A 22991-nucleotide genomic window follows, 5' to 3' on the forward strand; every position below is an offset into this window, starting at 1 on the left:
AACCCCAGACCTACCATGCGGCCAGCACTAGCTGAACCTGCTGTGCCAGCACGCCTGTTCTGTTCATGTTCTATGTCAGTGCATATGTAAACAACACGGAACTGACTCTCATACCTGGAATTCGTCAAACACGTCTAGTGGAGCAGAGAACTTGTGCAAATTCATTATTTTTTTAGCCAAAATCATCATTTCAGAACAATTGATTTTTCACCAAGAATGTTTTTGAAAAGTAATTTTTCAGTCACATATTTTTCCTGGAATTACCTTGTTCAAGGAAAATTGTACCTGTAATACGTAGAGGGGCTAATATGACAGGTCACCTTGGCAACCATAAGGAAGTGCTGTTTCTTATCCAGTGTGATTGTGTGTAGTTTCCTCGAGTCTGTTAAATATATTTTTAAATCAGTGAATATTTTTCTTACTGTCAAAATGTGTCACATGTGTAACGTGGCTATTTTGTACGTCAAAACTTTTTCTCAGTACATCCAGACAATGGATGACAAATTTGATGACAGAGTCTCCCAGGCAGCAGAAAATAATATTTCTGTGTACCAGGAGTGTGTGATGCAACATGCCTGATGAGGACAGTTATGTAGTCCACTGAAAGATGTAAATTAACACAATTTTTAATATATTTGAATTGTACTTGTGAAAACATTGCTGCCTCGGTTACAGTTAATACAATGTTGTAGGTCCAAGGAAACATTTCTGCAGTCTCACTATGAGAGTGGATTTTCATTGTAATATATATTTTTTCCTCCTCCTCCTTACTGGGTGTATTTCAGTTGTTCATTGAGTGTTTTTCTCTCCATTCACCTATATTATATTGACATTTTGTGTTAGCATAATTCCATGTAAGTGTGTCCACAATGAGAATAAACTGTTCTGATTTTGTGATCTTCAGCATATTAATGAAATATTGTATTTTTCTTTGATATTTACTGCAATATTCATCCCTGTCATGACAGACAGTCAGGCTGGGCTGTCCAGGCACCAGGTGCCCTTTGCAGTGATGCTTTTTATGATTTTCAGCATTTTTTGGGTTCACACCAGTATGTTCCACCTTTTTTGTTCTAGAATTGCACGCAGCTCACACGGTTCCTCACTACAAGCTTGAAGGGCCCTTTTTTTTTTAAAAAAAAAAAAAAAAGTCTTTTATTTTGGAAAAGCAATTTTGAAACGTAAAACAAAGTTAATCTCCAAGCACATATAAGCACAATGAAGCATTAAGGTCCAAGTGGAGAAACTGCATTGTGAGGCACATCTTGTGAAGAAAAACAAAATCCAGCTGGAAATGTGATCCCTGTGGCCACTGGTCACTGTAGCCACCAATGAAATATCAAACCAGATTTTTAAACCTTCTGCTTAAACATTTAAACTTACTGACCTCTGTGGTATATTGCATTTAAAGTTAGTCAGTCATTTTTAAGAACACAACTGGAACAAATGCTCCATTATTTGGCACTTTCCACAACAAAGGCTCATTATTCACCTTATTGTTCTTCAAATGAGAATATAAAAAAGAATATAAAAATAAATGTTAGTGTCCTGTTGCGTGTGTCCCCTTTTCCCCACATTAAACAAGATATGACAATACTGAACTTTAAACACCGTACAAGTGCAGTATAAGCACCAGCACTGCACAGTCTCAAAAATACTGTGTTCTTCACAGCTTAGGAGGAACAAGTGAAACAAAAGAAATACTGGTGACACAGAACAGGGAAACCTTAAGCTCTTAAACTCTTTTTATGTGGCAGATTTCTCAGCCTTCGGGAGCAGTGGTGTAAACCAATTTTTTAGGCCAGCTGCTTGGACCACCCCAATCAGCACTTTGGGCCGCGGCTCAGTCCGAGTCCGAGTCCGAGTCGTTGCCTGTGACGCAAAAACAAGACTGTCTCAGAGAGCAGCACAGGAAGTCCAGTGGAGCCCCGAGGAATATCTACACCTCCAATTACATTCATTATATTTATTCATTGAGCTCATGCTTTTCTCGGAAGTGCCTTACAGTGTTATGCTACTTACACTGATTTACCCATTTATACAGAAGGGTATACATTCGGTGTAAATACCTTGATTTAGGGAGACTACAGCCTGAGTTCAGAGGCAGTAGCTCAAACCATCTGCTGAACCTCAACACACACTGAAAAGTGTTATAGGACAGCTGTGGAAAGTGCAGCGAATGAATGAATGAATGAATATGCATAGAGGCAGAGCTCTGCAGATCTGTGTGTGAGACGCAGCAAGATGTTTGCATGACCGTGTGACAAGCAGTAACTCATATTTGCTGTGTCTAAAGTCATGTACAGCAGCGGAGATTCAGAAATCCAATGAACAAAGCAGCTGTGGCTGAGCAGCGGTTCGAGGGCTTGAAACTGGCACAATGTCAGTTTCACTCCCTCCTCTCTGTGAATAATGAGCTTCTTCAGTAAATTAATATTTTCATTTACTGATGCCTTTCTTCATGGCAATGAACAATGCAAGAGGCAACATACCATGATTTACCCACTTATACAGCAGGATATTCTTACTGTACCAATTCAGGGTAAGTACCTTGATCAACTTCAGTACAGCAGGAGGTGGGATTCCAACCCAGGACCTTCAGATTGGAAGACAGTTGCTTGAATCAAGACACTACCTGCCACCTTACAAAATTATTTAATGTTTTAGGAAAGTATAAATGATTATTTTATCTGCCTTATCTTGATCTTGAAGTCTAATAAACCTTGGAATTTGCCTTTCATTTGCATAAGTGAAATAGATTTTTGCATAGTAATAAGTTTGCAAACACACTGTCCTCTTTCTTCACTGTGTCGCTGCTAAAGGCATTACTCGAAGTGTGTTATAATACATAACACGGTAACTTTTAGTGCATATTTCCTGCCCTTGTTTGTTCGGCTGGGTTCCGTTGCATATGTCACAGAAACACAACAGGTGGACTTCCTCAGCACCAATCCCACAATCTCAAAGCGATGAAAGTCATGAGTCCGTGAGAAAGCGGCCAGGTTTATTTTCTACACGTATGTTATCCAAACACATGTAACCGGGAAAGGGGTGAAGGACATGGAAACATCATGCTTGGCAGGAAGATCATTTCCATATTATTGGAAGTACTTCATCCAGAGGAAACACCCAAACATAAGAGATGCGGAAGTATCTATGCACTCTCCAATCTGTTTACCCTGGTGAAAGCTGGAGTAGTGTAAATAATGACAATTATTTGGCAGATGATTTCATCCAGATTGTTACATGGCTGATCATTTTAGGCCTAGATCCTCCATAACAACACCACTTGTGCCAAATCTTTATAATGACAGAGCTAGGGCTGTGCTTTAATGCTGGGGCAGCAAGGAGGGTAAGCATCAGCACAGTCATCTTGGAATCAAGGTCCTGGGTTTGAATCCCACCTCCTGCTGCAGTACCCTCAGTCAAGGAACTTACCCAGCACTGATACAGTAAAAATTACTGTACTGCATCAACAGGTAAATAACTGTACAAAATTATTCCATATGCCAACAGTAAAAGGTGAGATGACTTCCTCGCGCTTCTCCAGGTATGGATCACATGCTTGCATGGCTCACGTCATGTACCTGCTCAGCCATGTGGTCTTTTATTTGCTGGTTGCAGAGTGAAAACACCCTGGGGGATCCTGCAGAGGGGCTGCACAACCTCCCTTGTAGGAGTGAAACCTACCTCTATAATTCAGATTACAGGAAGTGTCCCGGAGCTCACTGACATGTACCTGTGATTTCCTGTCTCCTTTAATTAACATGTGTGAAACAGGTTTGCATTTGTTTATTTAGGAGACACTTTTCTCCAGAAAAGCAAAATATTGCTTTTACACATGAAAATGAACATCAATGCAGTTTAAATTAAAAGTTTCATGTGTAGTAATGTTTCAGTAATTTTAGTTGCAGAAACCAGTGAATTTTTATTTAAGGTATATTAATGTGTGTGTGTGTGATATAAAAATTGTCCTAGAAGCACATCTAGTAGAAGCTCTGTGGTGTTTTATAGCTTGTGTGCTTCCTGTCCTTTGTCTGATGGAGGCTCTTCAGCTGCTTTTCTCCTCACTCTTGTCTGATTTTATGAGAGGGCAGCAGGTTGTATAATTGGTAGAGTTACTGTGTCACCTTGCAGTCTTAGGGTCCTTGGTTTGCCAGCCCCTGCTTCTGAACCCTTGACTAAGGTACTTACCCTAAATTGGTACAATTGGTGAAAATGACCCAGCTGTATACATAGGTAAATCAGTGTATAGTTTAACACTAAGTTGCTTTGGAGAAACGCATCAGATAAATGAATAAATACAAAGTAAATATACCTGCTGGCGGCTCCTCGGCTGTTCCCCCGCCTTCCTTGAGGAAGTTGGCCAGGTCATTGAAGATGAAGTAGAAGTCAAGCGCAAAAACAATGGTCGCTATGAACCCAAACACCTGTGAGGGGAGATGCCTCTGATGGTCAATGTGATACGGAAGGATATGCGAGAAGAGACGACACCGGGCTGATGACACCGGTGCTGCTGTGATCCTCACCTGTAACCCACCATCTGCTCACAGCGCCTACAGCACTGCAGTCTGTTGGGTCTCAGAGTGCTGACTCAACACTCTTAGGAGCGTGAGGTGAAGCACAGTTCACCCACTGTGGTTCTCACAGCATAAACAAGATGTGGCCTTGGGGGGGGGGTCAGAAAGGTCACACTTACTCCTCCAGCCTTGGAAGCCCCGTCCGAGTACTTGGAGACGGAGATTATGGAGATGATGAAGAAGATGATGGAGGCACTGACACAACGCAGGAAGTCCTGGAAAATCAAGAAACAGAGAACATGATCTTCTAAAGCTGGGTATGTGCATCTCGTTGGCTGTTCACAAGTGAAGTGTGTGTGTGCGTGTGTGTGTGTATGTGTGTGTGTGTGTGTGTGTGAAGTGCATCTAAAAACAGACTGCGCAACTACTCGCCCAGGCCATGTGACATCCTGTCCAGATACTGCAACGCTCTCATCTGGCCTTCCTGTTACTGCCATCAAACCTCTGCAGCTAGCTGAGAATGCTGCTGCATGAGTTGTGCTCGATTTTATTCGAACGTTTGCCAAAACATTCACATGTATCTCCTTTACTCCTTTCTCTGCACTGGCTTCCCATAGCTGCTCGGATCAAATTTAAGACCCTGGTTATGGCCTACAAATGTATCAATAGAACTGCTCCCAGCTATTTACAAGACTTGATCAACTGCTACACCCCAACCAGACCACTTCGCTCATCTATTTCTGCCAGCTTGGTGGTCCTGTGCAGAAAACGTAAAGGACGAAGGTTCTCGGTTCTGGCTCTGTTGTGGTGGAATGACCTCCCCCTCTCACTCAGAACTGCTGAATTACTGTCCACATTTAAAAAGGGTCTTAAAACTCAATTCTTCCAGATTCCCTTCGCCAAAGATGTACTAAGTTGATCTAATGTGTAAATGTTCATATGCACTAGAACTTTAAGATCATGCCTGTTGAACAACAGATAAACCTTCATGCTGCTACTTGTGTAATGTAAATATTTCTTTAAAAAAATATCAGGAAGGTGATTAGGAATCATCGATATTTGAATAAAGTTTTACGCAGCTACTCGTGTGATTAACATTGGTTCATATGGTGGAAACAAACTAACTGCACTTAATCACACGTCTGCATCCAAGTGTCTCTTTCTGCTAATGCAATGAACAAATTGTATTTTCTATGAAATGTACGTCGCTTTGGAAAAAAGTGTCTGCTAAATGAATAAATGCACACGTAAATGTAAGTGCGATGCTCACCATCAACGGCCAGTGAAAGCCCTTGAACCGCTCGTTGAACTTGGTGGAGTAGGCGAAGAGCAGGAAAAGCGCCAGGAGGAACTCGATGAGGGGCGCTGTGACGAAGGCGGCCGCTACGGACGCCACGAAGCATACAAAAATGATGAAAGACAGCACCTGGAGGGGGGAGGATGGCGAAGACAAGGCAGTGGAATGAGAGTCACACTTCTGTAAAAACAGCGCCGGGCGCATTAACAAACCACACACTCCTCCTGAGGAGGGCCACACGTCTCCTTACAAGGACAGCAGCGCTCAGCCACTGCTCTCCATTCCTCTCCAGAGCCTGGGCTCTAGAGGCTCTCAGCGGTGCCTCCTGAATATTCCAGCACACATACTGAGTGGGACGGCCGTGCGAACAGGCTGACACAAGTAAAAATAACCACTGTTCTTTATCATTAAGACAGCGCAATTTCTGCCTGTGAGTGAACGTACATTCATTAATATGCAGTTAGTACTATAAATTTATTAATATAAATTGATTCATCTACATAGGAGGGGATGTTGTAGAGAGGGTCGACAGCTTCAGATTCAGATTCCTAGGGGTCACCCTCACTGCCAAACTCACATGGACTGAGCACACAGCATCAAACATCAATAAGGCCCATCAACGCCTCCACTTCCTCAGGCGTCTAAGAAAGCCAGGATGTCCACTACAGTCCTTACCACTTTCTACAGGTGTGCTGTGGAGTCCGTCCTCACGGGGTATATTACATCCCGGGGTGGCAGCTGCTCCATACAGGACAAGAAAGCCCTACAGAGGGTGGTCAAAACAGCTCAGGAAATCATCGGCACACAGCTACCAGCAGTCCAGGACACCTACACCACACGCTGCCTCAGAAAGACGATGCGCATCATGGAAGATCACAGTCACCCGCACGGGCACTTTTCCCTTCTCTGCCATCTGCAAAGCGGCTCAGGTCTATTTGAACCCGCACTGCTAGGTACAGGAACAGCTTTTACCCCACTGCTATAAGAGTATACAACATTAACCAATGCGCCACCCTTAGTAACTAGAGTTGGACTGCTCCTCCCAAGCACATTGGTAAATTACACTGCCACTTTAAGAATTCTCATTCTCACTCTCATGTTCTGAGTTCCCTGGCTGGCTATTGGTATTATTGTTATTACTGTTACCATTATTTATTGCTATTGCTGTTGCACTACTCACTGTCATTGTTTTGTTTGTGCAGTATTTCTATTGTCTTTGTCCATAGTCTGTGGGGAAGCAAGAAGTATCATGAAATTCTTGTACATGGTACTTGTGCCTATGACAATAAACTTGAACTTGATTCATACAGTGACACTTTCCTCCACAGCCACATATAGTACTTAATAGTCAGTATTTTGTGTGACACTTTTATCCGTGGTGATTTACAGTGTTAGAAACACTACCGTGAACTGCCAACAGTCATTCACACATCTATACAGCAGAGCAGTATCTCTCATACACACACACACACAAACAACCTGAAACACATCTTTGGACTGCGGGAGGAAACCAGAGCACTTGGAGGAAACCCACATGAACACAGTGAGTAGTTGCAAACTTCACACACTGAGCTGGATTTGAACTTATGTTCGAACCCACAGCCCAGGAACGGTGATGCACTTCCAAGCGTTCTCCACAGACCCTAGTGGTGCTTTTCATGGAAGCGCCGTTATCTCGGAGGGAGAAAACTCCCGAGGACTGGGTCACACACCTCTTGCTCTTAGAGCAACAAGGAGCTACAGCTTTTCACTCCAGAAGGACTTTGTAGAAGTACCTCCAGCACGGTGCTGGTATTTCAGCCTAATAGTGAGACCGTTTGAACCCCCCAACAGCCGGAAACACACAGCCATTTCAAAATGGGTCCCTCACAATCCATGTTTCTTTACTCATTGTCAGCAATATGCAGAGTCACGCCAAATGTTGTCCCAAAAAAAAAAACATAATTATTAGGAATACTTGCATCTTTCTCTCTCTCCCTCTCCCTCTCTCTCACACACACACAGACACACCCACATCCTTGTTTCAGACCATTTCTCCCACTGCTGCGAAACAGCTGGAGTCACTGTGATGTCCGTGTGGTTTCCTGCCTTTAGGAAACACATAAGTCTCACATTTTGAGATGGTGCACAAAATTCAAAGCCCCGCACAAGACACTGGTATGGTTTGAGGGTCCAATGGCAGAGCTTCCTGGACTGAAAGAGGCCCAACACCAAGGAGTGGGACAAGGGCCATGGGGTGCACAGAAACCCTCCACAAGGACACTGCCCTCAAAACAGGACACAGGAGCACAGAACTGAAATTTGCTTTAGTACCAAAAAAGAAGCGTGACTGAATGTGAAAAGGGAAGGCGGTGAAGTTGTGCTCATTTACCAGCCCTGTGGGCCAAGAGCACCGTGCTGGTCATGTGACCTGCAAAGCGTAGTCTGATGAAAAGTGTGTGTGTATCTGTGTGTTCGCTATTCATGACTCACTTCTATTTCTTGCTTCTGTTTCGGCTCAAACTCTGATACTCAGTGTTTGACTGTTAACTAAAAAAACCCTCAAAACCTTCAATGTGCTTTTAAAAAGCACAGTAATAAAGAGTTTCCATTAACTTCCTGCACTTTTAGATCAAGACAAAGAGAATAAGAACAAATTACAGCAATGATGGTAAGACATGGATACTATTGCTACTGCAATCATGATCACCACCATTCAGTGTGAAATACAGAGAGAGAGGAAGAGGGGGGGGGGGGGGAGAGAGAGAGAGAGAGAGCCCACCCAAGTCCCAGTAAGTAATACACTAAGTCTTTGTCTTCTAAAGAAATCTATATCTTTTATTTATCTGTGTGACCCTTAACTCCAGGTTCATCAGCAGAGTGAGGTTTTACACCACCAAACCACTTACACTGATGTATACAGCAGGATGTTTTTACTGCACCAATTTAGGATAAGTACCCTGGCCTGATCAAAAGAGCAGCGGTGGGTTTCGAACCCACACTGTCGAGACACATAGTGAAGTTGGATTTGATATCTGAAATTTGATCAGAACTTCTGATGGAGTTTGTTCATGAAGTGAAAACGAAAGGCCTCCCCAGACTCCAGAGCACATCTTACGAAGTGCAGCAGCGCGGCCCGGCGCGCGCGTTTTACACCGTTTTCTTACTTCGTATATCCAGCTGCGCCCTCCGTATCGCGACACGTTTCGTGCCCCTGTGAACTGATTCGTGGTTAAAGTGTGTTCAACAGCGCGGGCCCCGAGCGAGGAAGACAGAGGGTGGTGGTTCTGCTGCTGTTTCTCCTACCACTTCGGCGATGAGCAGCTGTCCTTTCCGCGACGTGACCACGTCCCTCCCCGGGAGGAGCGCCGCGATTCCGGGCCCGCCGCCGCCGCCGCCGCCACCGCTGGGAGACTCTTGGTCCCCCATGGAGGAGATCTCAGCTCAAACACACACACAGCTCACACCCGGGGTCTGCAAGAGGTCCTCGAGCAGATGTGTGTGCGTGTCTGTGTGTGTGCAGTAGAAACGGAAAGAGAGTCCGAGTCGAGCTGGAGAGCAACATGCGAACATCTGCAGACTAGTATGCGAGTGAGTGTGAGAGAAAGAGAGATAGAGCGGTCACACCCCCCAGAGTGAGCTCCTCCGCAGACGCGTCTCCAGCGACCTCCTCCGCTCTGCTTGTATGTGTGTGTCCTTTTACAAACTTATTCAAACTGTATCAAAACACATGTTAGCACGCGAAGACGAAGCAGAGCGCTTTGGAACACGTGGTTTTATTAAGAAAGAAGCAGTAAAATTAGTTACAAGGCTCACATTCCTTCTTTTCCCCACCCCTCCCCCAGGGCTCCTCTAACATAGGATCCAGGAAACAAAAAGTTCAGCAACACATTTTAGTCCTTGCTGTGTGTGTTTAACATTGGGAGATCGAGAGTGATTCCTGCTGAGACACTTTGACACTCTGCTGTCCTTCTCCTCTGCTGATCTGTGCTAGAAGTTGAGGCCTCGGCCCATCCGTTCACTTCGGCACGGTCGACATGGTCCTTGGCTGGTTGAATGTGATCTTCCTGAAGAGCAGGAAAGCATCCGCCCCCCAAAGGCCGACTGCCATGAGGCCCACAATCTGCCAGTGGGAAAAAGAGACATTTAGGACTGCTCTCCATTGGGTGCAATCTTTCCAAAAAGCAACACAGCAAAGGGGTCCTGAACCAGCACCCTGCAGGTGACAAGTCTGTCATGAATACCCGCACTGTCCCAGAGATGCACAAGTGGAGGAAGTGGTGAACTGAACTGCGCAAAAACGTATTCAAAAGGGTCACCAAGATTATGTTAAAATTGGCCTTAATTTTGTTTCATTCCCATACATTTACGGCACTTTTCGATTTTTCCCTCTTACAGTTATGTAATATTTTTAGTCTCATCATAATACTGGCACCAAAATATTTTAACATGAGACCCGCAGTTCACAGCAGCAAAAGACTCTTTCTACAAGCACTTAACCACCGTAGCAGCTGCAGGTCCCCAGAGATACTCTGGTACAGGAACTGAGCGCAGTGAGGTGTGCAAAATCACTGCATATTCATGAGCACACAAATGTAACATTAGAATCATGTTTAATTTGGTTTTGTGTGTAAATTCACCATTTGTTCCTTCATTCTTGAGAATTATTTACATTTAGCTGACACTTTTTTCCAAAGCAACTTAGAATGTTAGTCTACCTACAATTATTTATACAGGTGGGTAATGTTACTGGAGCAATTTTAGGGTAGGTACCTTGCTCAAGAGTACTACAGCAGGTGGTGGGGATCAAACCTGTGATCTTTGGGTCTAAAGGCAGCCGCTCTAACCACTACACTACCAGCTGTTCTCATATACATACACCCATTGATCATTTTGTTGAAGATAATATAACACAGTAGAATCCCTTCTCTGTCATGAGCCCATGTCCACTCTCACTATGCCACCGGGAACTAGTTTAGTAAAAATACAGTTGTACACGGACATGAATGTACAAATATAATGTGTGGCTAATCGCATGGACAAAAGCACGTGACAGACAAGTGAATGGTATAATGTGGTAAACATTTCCACAAGAGTGTTGCAGTTGGGAAGCCTTGATGGGTTCATGCGTACCCCTCCTCCCAGAGTTCCTTTGGCCGAGTACGTGCTGACGGCTATCAGGCTCAGGACGAACATGAAAATGGCAGCAACAACGGAGTTGAAAACATCCTGACAATGAGAGAGCAAATCATGTGAGCAATATCTTGTGGAAGGTGCTGCAGCCCTGTGGCTAATAACATAATCCAATACTGGACCTTAGGAGAGCACAAGCCCAAACACCTAGGGGGATCTTACTACTAGGGGCCAGAAGAAAAAAGTGATCATCTTGTTGATCTTCAGCACATAGAGCAGGAGGAGGCCCAGGGTGATGGAGAACTCCATACATGTGGCTGCTATGTAGGGTGGGTCGGCAGCAGCCGTGAAGCACACAAACGCTACGAAAACAGTCGCCTGGAAGAAAATGGGTTTTTTAATGTTAAAAGATTTGGGAATATTTCTATGGTTCAATTTACAGTGCAGTGCAAAGCATTATGGTTCAAAACACTTCAGGAAAAATTTCAGAAATCTGACTCACTCAATAACATGCACCTTCATTTACCTACCATACACTTCAGCAAAGGCTGCTCTCAACTTTAATGAACATTTTAAAAATATTAGTTAAAAGCCTTGATATTTTTTAGCTTTTTACACACACACACACCCACACACACACGCACGCATTTTCAGAACCGCTTGTCCCATACAGGGTCGCGGGGAACCGGAGCCTACCCAGCAACACAGGGTGTAAGGCCGGAGGGGGAGGGGACACACCCAGGACGGGACGCCAGTCCGTCGCAAGGCACCCCAAGCAGGACTTGAACCCCAGACCCACCGGAGAGTGGGACTGTGGTCCAACCCACTGCGCCACCGCACCCCTCTTTTTAGCTTTACATCTGTGTGAATTGAAACGTGTGCTTTAGAGGCACATTGAGGAAAAAACATACATGGTGGCTCTTGTAAGATGCATTTTTCAAATTTTCCTGAATAAGCATCACACACACACACACACACATTTTCAGAACCGCTTGTCCCTTACAGGGTCACGGGGAACCGGAGCCTACCCGGCAACACAGGGCGTAAGGCCAGAGGGGGAAGGGGACACACCCAGGACGGGACGCCAGTCCGCCACAAGGCACCCCAAACGGGACTTGAACCCCAGACCCACTGGAGAGCAGGACTGCGGTCCAACCCACTGCGCCACCGCACCCCCTTCCTGAATAAGCATCATATGTTTTCATTTCAGCTGGGGAAATTTATGTAGTTTTGTTATGAGGGCTGTAACACTAATGATAACAGTATGACAGTGTAGATGTGGCACTGATGGAGGAACTTGTTGGACATATACATCTAGTAGAGGTTGTACAGTACGGTGTATAAACGCTGGAATATTGGCTGCAGGGATCTGAACAGACACGAGGGGGCAGTGCACAAACACCCCCCCCCAGACAATATAGTTAATATAGTCACACCACCTTCAACAAAGTTTATTTTAAATCTAGTCAGTTCCTTGTAATCCTTATCTGTTATAACTGAAGATGGTGGTTCAGATTTCTGCATGTCATTTTCCTGCTGAGAGGTGTTTAATGTCTCCTCTTGAAGGAGAGAGAGTTGCAAAATGCTGATCAGCAAAAAGGAAATGAAAGCGCCACGTTTTTGTCTTTTGTGTCAAAGGGGCAGGAGGACCTCTTACCCCCTACAAGCACATAACACCGTGGCTCATTTACATTCATTACATTTATTAAGATTAATTTATTATAAGATGACTTACCTCAATGCAAGGCAAAACGTTAAGGACATTAAATATGATTACTAACATAAACACCGAGTTTACTTCACCAAGGATTTCTGATGCTTTTTTCATGAAGAATTTTTTTGGTTTTCAGCTCAGTAACTGGCATGTAGAAAGTTAAAACCCAGTTTTGCTGGTTTAGAGTCTCTCTAATAACTTTATTTCAGAAAGAAATATTAGCAAGGAGAATCCTCACCATCTCGCCTATTTTTAGGATACCTCTGATGGACTTCAGGAAAGCGGTATCAATTTCCATGGTGGCTGATCATATGTTCATGTTTTTGTCAGCGAGGATTGTTCTCTTTTGAAAATTTTAATGTAACAGGAAAGTCGCAGTGAGCTGTACTTCCTGATTTTACAATTTCCTTTGTCAGGAAATGAATATCAGTGCGATAAGTTCGAGCTTGAGTGCATCTGCAGAGCTACTAGATAGTTCTGTGCTCCATAATGGCGTTTGTGGATAATAAAATAGAAAAAACACCTAAAAATAACCAAAGGTATATTTGACATGTTTATACGTAGTATAAGTAAATATAGAGGTAAAACATTTGCTTGATTAATTTTGTGCAGTATGCCTGTAATTGTCTGTATGAAGCTTTATTTCGACCCTACAAAGAAATGCCATCAACAAAGCACAGGCTGGAATAGAAACTAAACTTTAGTTTGACAGCAAATCTTGATTTCTTGATTTTTGTCACCACGTTCGTGTTCTTTGGATCTTTGTTTTATATTTATTTTACAGCGCATATTACTGAGCGCAGCACTGTCACCCACATGGTTCTCCATTTTCAGAAAGAGGAATGACAGCAACACTGTAAATAAAGTACTGCACTTTTTTCATGCTGGTGAATCTGGTGACAAGGATTTAGACAATGCCTTTGATCTTATCTGTTTCTAGGTAAATTTCATATTCATGAGGCATGATGGATTAAATCTTGTCCTAACTAGAAATGACTCCCCTCATTTGCAATTTCTCCTTTCTTCTCTCCAAAAAACCTCTTTTAGAAAGAAAGGCATAACAACGTTGCAAATTAAGTTGTTTTGAGATAAACTGTAAACATGCCTTAATTTATTTGCTTGACTGTTTACTTCTTGTCTGTGTAACCCCCTTGCTAGTTGTTTTTATTTTACTGTTCTTGTGTTTGTAATCAATATGTCTTCGTATAATGTTTGTTCACAAATAAAACAAACAAAGAAGACATTGCCAGGCTAGACAGTAAAGGAAGCGAAAGTAGCCGCGCTTATTGAACCCGGAAATACTAGTTACATGACATCTTCCGTGACTTTATGACGTGACTTCCTGAAGGCATCGCGCGACATCCAATGGGCACCACATGATAGTGTTTTTCTATACAGCCGGCTGCTCTGCGACATGTTTGTATGTTCCGCTGCGGGTTGTTGGACGAGTTTGTGCCGAATATCCGCGCCGGGAGTTCGCGCTGCTCTCCGAGCCGCCTGCCGAAGACCTGGAGCTGAGCCCGCCGGGCCGTGTGGCCGGAGTAGACTGTCTGGCAGTTGGACGCAGCACCAGCAGCAGCAGCACCAGCAGCAGCGCACAAGTACAAGAAGTAGGCGGTCATTTTTGCCTCAAACAATCATTCATTCATCATTGTTCGTCGTTATAATCGTTGTTACAATGCATGCTGATGAGATCGGCCTTCCGGACCGAGGACCACGTTTTTCTAAATCTCACATCGAACGTAATATTATGATTATGAAAATCCCAGACTGATCTCAGGAGCTGCTCTCTCGCTTGCCTTGAAGCGTCTGCTTGCATTTCACGTCATTTCACGACACACACTAAGATTACACCCCCCGTGGCACAGACTCGGTCGCACCACTTGCTTGTTGCTTTATGCTGAACATTGGGCGTGAGCCGCGAAAATAACCCCAGCTGCGTCCCGTCCCGCGCTAACTAAGCCCTACCTGCTGACACGCTTGAGAAGCGCTGAGCCGCTCAGGTTCTCACCACCTGTCTTCTCGTCAACAAGGGAAGCTGCTGAGGCCCGGGGAGGAGAAAAAAAGCGTGGTGAGCCGTGCACCGTCAATGTTCCGCACACACATCACATGTGCTTCCCTGGCGTGGAGGGTCAGGGTGGCTTTGGAGTTGGACGTCTAGCTGATGCTCTTACATCCACTTCCAGATCTGTATCGAAGGGAACATCGCCAGTGGGAAGACCACGTGTCTGGAGTACTTCAGCAAGACCAGTAACCTCGAGGTGAATAGGCCTCAGCAGGGCCCCGGAAAGCTGTAACCATGGTGACTGTCACAGTTCAGTCAGGTCCTGAGTTGACCCCGTCCCTCAGCTGGAGGTGTTGCTGCATCGGGACCTCTGACGCCGTGTGCTTGGAAACCAAAAGATGAAACTGCAGCATCACACATGCTTTTGAGGAGCTTGTGAATTTATTACAGGTCATCACACTGTAAATTGATGTAAAATGATGTCATATCCCCCCCCCCCCCAGGTGCTTACAGAACCAGTTTCTAAGTGGAGGAATATTCAAGGGCACAACCCACTGGTATGTGGAGCACAGCAATCATTTAGTCATTCTACACAATGTACTTACTGAACAGAATATTAACAGTGAGTTTCAGCAGCAAGCCTCCTTCAATTCTTCACCTGAGTTTTATTATATCTATATAATATTAATTTGAAATCAATACTGTATATTCCTTGTGAGGCATTACTGATGTGTGTGTGCGTGTGTGTGTTCCTGGTCTTCTGTCCAGCTTGCTTAGTCTTGCATTTTTGAAGCTCATGTGACCAGTTTTGTGTTGCAGGCTCTCATGTACCAGGATCCCGTTCGATGGGGCCTCACCTTACAGACATATGTGCAGCTGACCATGCTGGACCGGCACCTGTCCACCATGGTGAATGTGCTCCGCACCTCTCTTCTCGGGATGCCGTTTCCCTCCCTGTCACTTTCTCATCCTTTTAAGGCCACAAACTTATGACTGATTTTGTTTCTCCCTTTTTTTTTTTTTTTCCCCCCTTCCCTTCAGTCTGCTCCTGTAAGAATGATGGAGAGGTCCATTTACAGTGCCAAGTACATTTTTGTGGAAAATCTCTACAGAAGGTACTTTTCATTTATTCAAATGTCTCTCAGCAAATGAGCCACTAATAGGCCCTTTTGCCTGTTACTTTTATTCACCTGTTATTGTTCAGGTATGAAATAATTATTACAGATTTGACACCCTGTGGGACACAACTGCACACTTTCAGCTCAAAGTGTCATAATGCGTGTAGCTGTTACAAATTTTTTTCCTTACTTTTTGCTCATTACTTACTAACCCCTTACTTTTATCCTGCTGGGCTGACTTAGAATATTAGATTTGTATGCTAAACTACCAGTACCGATTTACCCATTTATGCAATTTTTACTGCATCAATTCAGAATAAGTACCTTGATCAAGGGTAATACAACAGAATGGTCATTCTAAGCTGGACCGATCTAGTGTATGGTGGCAGTTCTAACCACTGCTTCAGCTACTGCCCCATTTCTTCAAGTGCTGTTATCGGTTGCTTAAGTAGAGCTTGAATTCAAAATTATTTATAAATGTTAAGCAGAAAATAACATTAGTATAAAAGTGTAGAGGACTTCCTGTATTACGCAGTCAGTTTTGCTCTATGTGTGTTGCAGTGGGAAGATGCCAGAAGTGGACTTTGCTGTCCTTAGCGAGTGGTTTGACTGGATCACGAGTAACATTGATATCCCTGTGGATCTGATCGGTAGGCGGCGGGATGGCAGGGAGGGCTTTCAGTGTCTGTGGATTTAGCGGCGCTTGGCATAGGTGCTGCTTCTTGGTAGATGAAATTTGGCTTGACAGTGAAGATCTCCCAGGTTTATTTATAACCCAGAAAATGCTGCTCTATTGCAAATATGCATTATTTTTGTACATTTGGATTTTAGAATAGACTTGTTTTGCTGTCCTCTATAGTGGTTTTGAAACTGAGTGGAATAACAAACTTGATTCCCTATGTGAGAACAAAGACTTTCAAGGTTTTAAAGCACTACTGTTAATTGCAAAAGGAGATGCTAAGACATCACTTTTTTGAAAACCAAGTAGAATCAACAGTCCTCAGGCTACACATGTATTTCCTGAACTGTAACAGTCCCAGTATCCCTAGTAACTTTGCCCTCTGACAGTTTACTTGCAGACGACCCCACAGACGTGCTACGAAAGACTGACACAGAGGTGCCGTGAGGAGGAGAAGGTGATTCCTCTGGTATGGGTTACCCTGCTTATTCCTCAGTTTTTATATATATATTTTTTTCTTGTTACCACTGTATGATTTTTGCTGATTTAATTTTTTTTAGGAATACTTGGAAACAATCCATCAGTTGTATGAGGACTGGCTGATTAACCAGATGTCTTTTAAAGTCCCTGCTCCTGTGCTGGTCAGTGACCCTACCCATGTAAAGTCCCTCCCCCTCCTTTGTGCATAATTGGATGTATTTTTTTTTCCTCCGTGCAATCAGTCATAAGAACAGAACTAGGGAAGTGTTTGTATTTTCCTAGACTGGACTCGTTTTATCAAGTAAAACACTCAGGTACTACTGGCGAAATGAGCTGTGTGTGTTTCACCTGTGTAACTTCACTTCAGGTGTTCCACTGATGTTGGTTAATGTATTGAGTTGGCTAAAGGGGTGCATGCTGTTTCCTGTGGGTTATCAGGTAATTCCAGCAAATCACGATCTTCAAAAGATGCTTCATCAGTATGAAGAGCACCGAGGGAAAATCTTGATGGGAAGCAAGTAACCAAGACAAGATGAAGGATGATGGTGAACTGTAGTTCAAAACCATTGCTACCCTCTAGGACCCTGCTCTCCCCCAGCCAGGTGTGATTCAGCTGTAGAATACATTGCTGTGACCCCCGCTCAGATCTTCCAGGATGCAGCCATATGGGCACATCTCGTACCTGCAGCATAGCACAGCTAGCATTCTGCAGTGCTGCTGAAAACCACCTTCAGATTCCACCATTTTTTCTTTAACACGGTTCCAGGTTTGCATAAACAATGGTTTACAAATCTGGGGCAACTAGCTTTTTGCCCCATAGCTACTGTAAATTACTCCATTTGAAATTCCTGGGACAAAGGGGACCAAACCTTTGTTCAGAGTGTTTACCATGTTTTTTCCCCCTTTCTGTTTTTTGAAGGACATTTTTAATTGTTTTTGTTTAATTCACAAACTTACTTAATAAAAACACAATTTCACAAAGTGACTGATTTTTTTGGGTTACTGGGGAAGGGGTGGTTAAAACTTTATAAAAGCTTTGGTATATAATTTGCACTTCCAGTATTAAAATCAGTTGCCATTAAACATATTATAGTAACAGTGCACTGAAAACAATTTAGTAAACAAAAATCCTTTACCTGAGCCACAAAGTAAATAACTTCTCTGAGAAAGTGTGAAACTGCTTCAGGAAACATTTTCACAGTAAGATACACCTTCACAGGGTACAGTTTCCCTCCCTCTAACGTCACCTTCCAGTCAGTCTGCGGGGGGGGTCTTATTCCATACTGATATAACTAATAATCCTGATCCAAAAATCAATCCTTAAAGTTTTAGTCAACGGTTGCCCTCAGCTGGTTGATGCAAATGTTTCAGCAACACTGGCATTGCATAGGACAGGAGGGGGGTGGGGTTGGGAAGGAAGGGTCCTTTTTTTTAACTTGCGTTGCCAATCACTGGATTGTTGTGATTGTATGATTGGGTTTGCTACAGACCTTGACCCCTAGCTGCTGGTCTGGAATTCCGGTTGTGTTGACAGAGGTAAGGAAACTACTTAAGCATCCATCTCTATAACCTCAACTCCTGAAGAATAAAGAAAGGCACACAGTTCTTCAGTTTTAGTTGTTTAACCCCTGCTTATGTTTGACAGTGCTCTCTTGTTTCTATCCAAAACTTGGTGGTCTATTGTTTATAAACAGTTTTAAAACAGACCACCACCTAAGGTTGTTATACCTTGTAATCGCCTTCATTCCTAGTTACAAGTTCTATACTTTCTTGAGTTAAGGGTGTACAGACCTCATTTACCTGCAGTAATACCACTCTGTATGAGTGTGTGTAAACTTTAGAGCACAATGTATCATATTCCCCATTACTACAGTGTCATTTCCCACAGTTGCCCAATTCTGACTGCACACACCAAAAAAGTCAGTAAAACAGGTAAAATTCAGTGAAAAGTGGTCATTAATTGCATGTGTTCAGACATCTAGCAGTCATATGAAACCATATATTTTATGAATAGAATTCCAAAAAAAAAAAAAAAAACCCCATTAGATTTGATCAGGACACAAACCAAGATTAACCAATACGGTCACCTTGTGTTGTTCTACATGGGTCCACCATCAGGTTACACACCTGCTCTTAGCCCCACGCTGTGCATTTCCCTCTGCGCTTGTTACCTGGAAGGGACCTTAGAAAGCTGTCGACCCTAAAGGACCAACAAAGTCCACATCTCCTTTCCCCATGTGTGATCTCCTAGAAGCCACCGTCTGGCCTCACGTCCTTCTTCTCTCTTTCCACCAGGACATATGTCTGCAAGATGTCATCCTCCGGACGCTGGCACGAGCCCCTGCAGGCATGCTGGCACCGGGAGCACAAGGACGCAGGGTCCACACATGGCTCCGTCCCACAGTGCGTCCCCAGGGGGCTGGGAGGGATGTAGAAGGACTGCGGAGGCTCTTTAATTGTATTGTGTCCAGAGCTGCTGGCCCTGTCACTGCCTGGGGGGCTGCATATCAGGACCTGGGTCCTGGACCGAGGTGAACTGAGGAGGGCGAAGTCTGTGTCATGGCACAACGCGTCCAGAAGAGCAGTCTCCTCTATGGGGTATTTTAGGTTGTCGTCCCCGCAAGGCTCCTTGATGTGTAGCTTGTCAAGCTGCTTGCTCAGCTGCGCCACCCGGAGGTCGTCTCCTGACACTTGCTTCTCAGACAGCGCGTCGCCTTCCCCCATGGCTCTTGCATCCCTGTGGGTGTACAGCTGCGGCAGAGCTGTGCTGCTGGCAGGTGCCACTAGAGGACGGAGGACAGCCATAGACTGAGGGCCACTCATGTCGCCGGGCGACACCAGGGCCACTGGGCCGACCTCCGGCATTCGCGCCTCCAAGGGCCTCCCTGAGGCTGTGACGAGTGACTGAGGCTTGCTGAACACCGGCTTCTGCCGGATGGCCAGATCGGGGTAGTTCTCCTGCATCTCCAGGATGGACTTGTCCCGCAGGAAGGTATAAGGCTGGCTCATGGCTTGCGGGGACAGCTCCCTTAAGGGTGGCATCTCCAGGCTCCTCTGCTCCGCATTGTCAGCCGAGTCCGCCACAAACTCACACCGGTCCCTCAGCAATGACCCCGGGTCCACCAAAGGGCAAGCCTCATCAGCATCCTGGCGCGGATGCTCCGAAACGTCCGCTTGGAGTGAAGAGCCGCCTTCCCCGGATGTGTCCCCCGCACTCTTGGACATGCACCCCTGCCCATCTGTATCCAAAGACCTTGTCTGGAGGAAGTGGATACATTCGGCACGTGTCCTGTCACCCAGCACCTCCAGCAAATACTCGCACTCCTGCCTGGCGAGGAACAGATCAAAGGCCACTTGCATGGGCCTGTCGGGACCCACGTTCTCACTCAGTCTGTACTCTGTGTCCGTCTCCCTGCGGTACCCGATGCTCTCAAGGACCTTCCTGGCAATGTGGTCTGGAAGAGCCGACTGGACACAGTAAACAAAGGGGCCCGTGAATGTCTGCGGGAAGAAAACAGTACATGTAACACCACAGCCAGTAAAGCGATGTGTGATCAGACCCTGTTATTCATTACTCTTATCTGATGCCTTTACATATTTTTACTCCTGCGACTGTTCACTAAAACACAGTCCATCCTTCATGACTGGACGAATGGGGGGGTCTGGGTATGTAACCTACTGCTAATTCTAGTGTATTACACTAGAAAAAATTATTCTGAAATGACAGCAATCTTGTAACATTTAACTACAACGAATTATTTTAACTAAATGCAGCATGCTATAAGTAAGAATCAACACTTGCACTGTACCTGAACAACTAATACACACACGTTTTCAGAACCGCTTGTCCCATACGGGGTCGCGGGGAACCGGAGCCTACTCGGTAACACAGGGCGTAAGGCCGGAGGGGGAGGGGACACACCCAGGACGGGACGCCAGTCCGTCGCAAGGCACCCCAAGCGGGACTCGAACCCCAGACCCACCGGAGAGCAGGACTGCGGTCCAACCCACTGCGCCACCGCACCCCCTTACAACTAATACTGTACTATAATAGTACAATGGAAGCAATTCACTTCAAACATTGAAATAATGCGATTTTTAAAATGACTTCTGCTCCATTTTGCTGACTGTTTTTGTTCTTTTAAACGTAAGGAGCCCCGTTGCTGCTGAGTGTCACTTTTCCAGAACTCTTTCTCCAGTAGTTCCATGGGGGGTGTTAAAATAGTTTAAAAAATAATGCTGTAATATGATGAACTGACCCGTGACTCCAGTATCTGGTCACTTGAGAATCAGATGTACTTACACTGACTTTCACTGTTATTCACATGGCAGAGTAATTTTTACCGCATCAGTTCAGGTAAGGACCTGGATCAGCTATGGTGAGACTTGAAACCAGGTCCCTCCAGTGCAAGGCAAAGGCTCAAACTACTTCCCACTTGTATGATCACGACTGGCTTTAATGTAGTGAATATTATCAGATTATCATCATGTTTATTCGGACCGTAAAAGTGACAGAACTCCTCGACCTGGGTCTCAGTGTCTCAGAAAGGAGCCTGCGTGGTTGGTACTTCCTCGTGAAGCGAGTCGGATTATAAACTGTATCATGCTGCCAGGGTGTTTCTATGAAATATCGAGGCGCCACAGCACACACACACACTACTTGCACTGAACTTCATACACTAAACCAGGAACACAGTAACTAGTATGAACACAAAGAGTCTCCAGTGAGGGGACTGAGCTCACGGACGCGGGTTCAAGAGCTAACTCGCACTTGCTCGCTCACGCAGGGTCGAGTAGGTCCGGAGTCTATCCCGGAAGCACTGGGAAGGTACACCCGTCTCTCTCACACACACAGAGCCGGACTCGAACCCGCCGTACCTTGAGGCTTCTCATCTCCTTCCTCCAGGGAAAGAGTGCCGCGTTCAGGCTGTACGTCTCCAGCAGCTCCGCGGCGCGGCCCAGAGCGCGCAGCACCTCGCGCCCATCCAGCTCACTCGCCCGCACGCGCTCCGCTGCGGTGGTGCACACGTCGAAGGCAGCGGCGGAGCGCGCCGCGCCGCAGCCGCGTGAGCGCACGAGGCGCCTCGCGCTCTCCCCGAGCGGGCTCGAGTCGTCGCACAGCGCACCCGTGCCGCTCGGCCACGCCTGCTCGCAGTGGCTCACGTAGTCTCGATAGAGGTCCGCGAGCGGCGGGGGGTCCTGGCACACCTGCTGCGGCACCTGGGACGCACGCGAGACGCCCTCCTCGTCCGCCGCGTCGCTCATGGTAGCCGGAGGAGAGGAACGAGGAAACGACCGGGTGGTTGGAAGCTCCTGGGGCTCACAGAGCGCGCTGCTCTAACGCCTCGGCATCTTTTATTTAGTCTCTTTTTGAAAGAAGGAACCAAACCCCGTGTCGATAGCCGGCAGCCCGCGAGCGGCGCGCGAGGAAGATACAGGTGCTGGGGGAGGGAGGGGTGAAAGGGCACGAGGAGGGTGCCTCCGCCGAGGAGGAAGTCCTGTCGAAAGGCCGAAAAGTCAGGCAGAAATCTGTGTTGTTACTCTTAAACTAAGTATAAAAACACTGGAGCCCAAGAGCGCACAGTCCACACATCCCCCGGCTTCTTCATATCCCTTTAAACGTACACAGCACCGGATGAATTGGGAAATAGCCGGCCGCCGCCTTCTGAAACTTAATAAAAGCTTCAACCGCCCCATCTAGTGGCCATCTACTGTTATTACGTGTTTAGGTGTGAATTAAACGGTCTCCTGCGCCCCCTGCCGCTGTGTGCCGGTAGGTGGCGCTACAGTTAACACAACGCGGCCCAAAGAGATCGATCTCGCAGCTCGTCGCTTGCTGTTAGTGTAATGTTGTTGCAGTTCGTGCCTAAACCGCCACGTGGGGAAGGACCCACATGTGGGTATGTTAGTAATATCTTATGTGAAAGCTGAAGAGGGAAATGCGGCACCCCAGTGTTTGAGCAAACCTACCTGAGGGGGTAATTTAATGCCCCGATATTTAAGAATAACTCCACTTACTTCTGTTACAATATTTTGAGTTCAATACATAAGTTGTTATGCTTCAAT

At 45.5% G+C, this 22991-nt stretch overlaps 4 protein-coding genes across 4 annotated transcripts; 1 reads left to right on the top strand and 3 right to left on the bottom strand.

Annotated features, from left to right (window-relative positions):
• Positions 1-4: 4 nt before the first annotated feature.
• On the bottom strand, positions 5-9560 carry cmtm3 (CKLF-like MARVEL transmembrane domain containing 3). The gene is made up of 5 exons (XM_018752474.2): positions 9103-9560; positions 5791-5946; positions 4700-4795; positions 4319-4430; positions 5-1872 (listed from the first exon to the last, which is right to left on the bottom strand). Exons 1-5 carry the CDS (start codon positions 9223-9225, stop codon positions 1844-1846), a joined length of 516 nt encoding a protein of 171 aa, XP_018607990.2. The 5' UTR covers positions 9226-9560; the 3' UTR covers positions 5-1843.
• Positions 9561-9801: 241 nt separating this feature from the next.
• On the bottom strand, positions 9802-13505 carry cklf (chemokine like factor). The gene is made up of 4 exons (XM_018752417.2): positions 12882-13505; positions 11152-11307; positions 10930-11025; positions 9802-9919 (listed from the first exon to the last, which is right to left on the bottom strand). Exons 1-4 carry the CDS (start codon positions 12939-12941, stop codon positions 9815-9817), a joined length of 417 nt encoding a protein of 138 aa, XP_018607933.1. The 5' UTR covers positions 12942-13505; the 3' UTR covers positions 9802-9814.
• Positions 13506-13946: 441 nt separating this feature from the next.
• tk2 (thymidine kinase 2) lies at positions 13947-17837 on the top strand. The gene is made up of 10 exons (XM_018752530.2): positions 13947-14253; positions 14677-14714; positions 14830-14904; positions 15152-15205; positions 15468-15557; positions 15690-15763; positions 16328-16416; positions 16835-16914; positions 17006-17086; positions 17364-17837. The coding sequence occupies exons 1-10, from the start codon at positions 14058-14060 to the stop codon at positions 17445-17447; spliced, it is 861 nt and encodes a 286-aa protein (XP_018608046.2). The 5' UTR covers positions 13947-14057; the 3' UTR covers positions 17448-17837.
• A 98-nt stretch (positions 17838-17935) lies between these two features.
• On the bottom strand, positions 17936-22526 carry LOC108934568 (spermatogenesis-associated protein 2). Its single transcript, XM_029256299.1, has 2 exons — positions 21804-22526; positions 17936-20426 (listed from the first exon to the last, which is right to left on the bottom strand). Exons 1-2 carry the CDS (start codon positions 22188-22190, stop codon positions 19173-19175), a joined length of 1641 nt encoding a protein of 546 aa, XP_029112132.1. The 5' UTR covers positions 22191-22526; the 3' UTR covers positions 17936-19172.
• Positions 22527-22991: the final 465 nt, after the last annotated feature.

This window comes from Scleropages formosus, chromosome 11 (assembly GCF_900964775.1).
Source record: "Scleropages formosus chromosome 11, fSclFor1.1, whole genome shotgun sequence".
Lineage (NCBI taxonomy): Eukaryota > Metazoa > Chordata > Actinopteri > Osteoglossiformes > Osteoglossidae > Scleropages > Scleropages formosus.

Bases quoted from the DNA above. Each gene is read 5' to 3' on its own strand.
- cmtm3 (XM_018752474.2), bottom strand. From the start codon at position 9,225: ATGGGGGACCAAGAGTCTCCCAGCGGTGGCGGCGGCGGCGGCGGCGGG. The intron at 4,796-5,790 runs GTGAGCATCGCA...TTGATTTTCCAG, and splicing joins GCTTTCACTGGCCGTTGATG to GACTTCCTGCGTTGTGTCAG. The intron at 1,873-4,318 runs GTATATTTACTT...TTTGCGTCACAG, and splicing joins AGCCGAGGAGCCGCCAGCAG to GCAACGACTCGGACTCGGAC.
- cklf (XM_018752417.2), bottom strand. From the start codon at position 12,941: ATGGAAATTGATACCGCTTTCCTGAAGTCCATCAGAGGTATCCTAAAA. The intron at 11,308-12,881 runs GTGAGGATTCTC...ATTTTCTTCCAG, and splicing joins TCCTAAAAATAGGCGAGATG to GCGACTGTTTTCGTAGCGTT. The intron at 11,026-11,151 runs GTAAGATCCCCC...TCTCATTGTCAG, and splicing joins TTTTCTTCTGGCCCCTAGTA to GATGTTTTCAACTCCGTTGT.
- tk2 (XM_018752530.2), top strand. From the start codon at position 14,058: ATGTTTGTATGTTCCGCTGCGGGTTGTTGGACGAGTTTGTGCCGAATA. The intron at 14,254-14,676 runs GTAGGCGGTCAT...CTCGTCAACAAG, and splicing joins GCAGCGCACAAGTACAAGAA to GGAAGCTGCTGAGGCCCGGG. The intron at 17,087-17,363 runs GTCAGTGACCCT...GTGGGTTATCAG, and splicing joins AAGTCCCTGCTCCTGTGCTG to GTAATTCCAGCAAATCACGA.
- LOC108934568 (XM_029256299.1), bottom strand. From the start codon at position 22,190: ATGAGCGACGCGGCGGACGAGGAGGGCGTCTCGCGTGCGTCCCAGGTG. The intron at 20,427-21,803 runs GTACGGCGGGTT...TTCTTCCCGCAG, and splicing joins AGGAGATGAGAAGCCTCAAG to ACATTCACGGGCCCCTTTGT.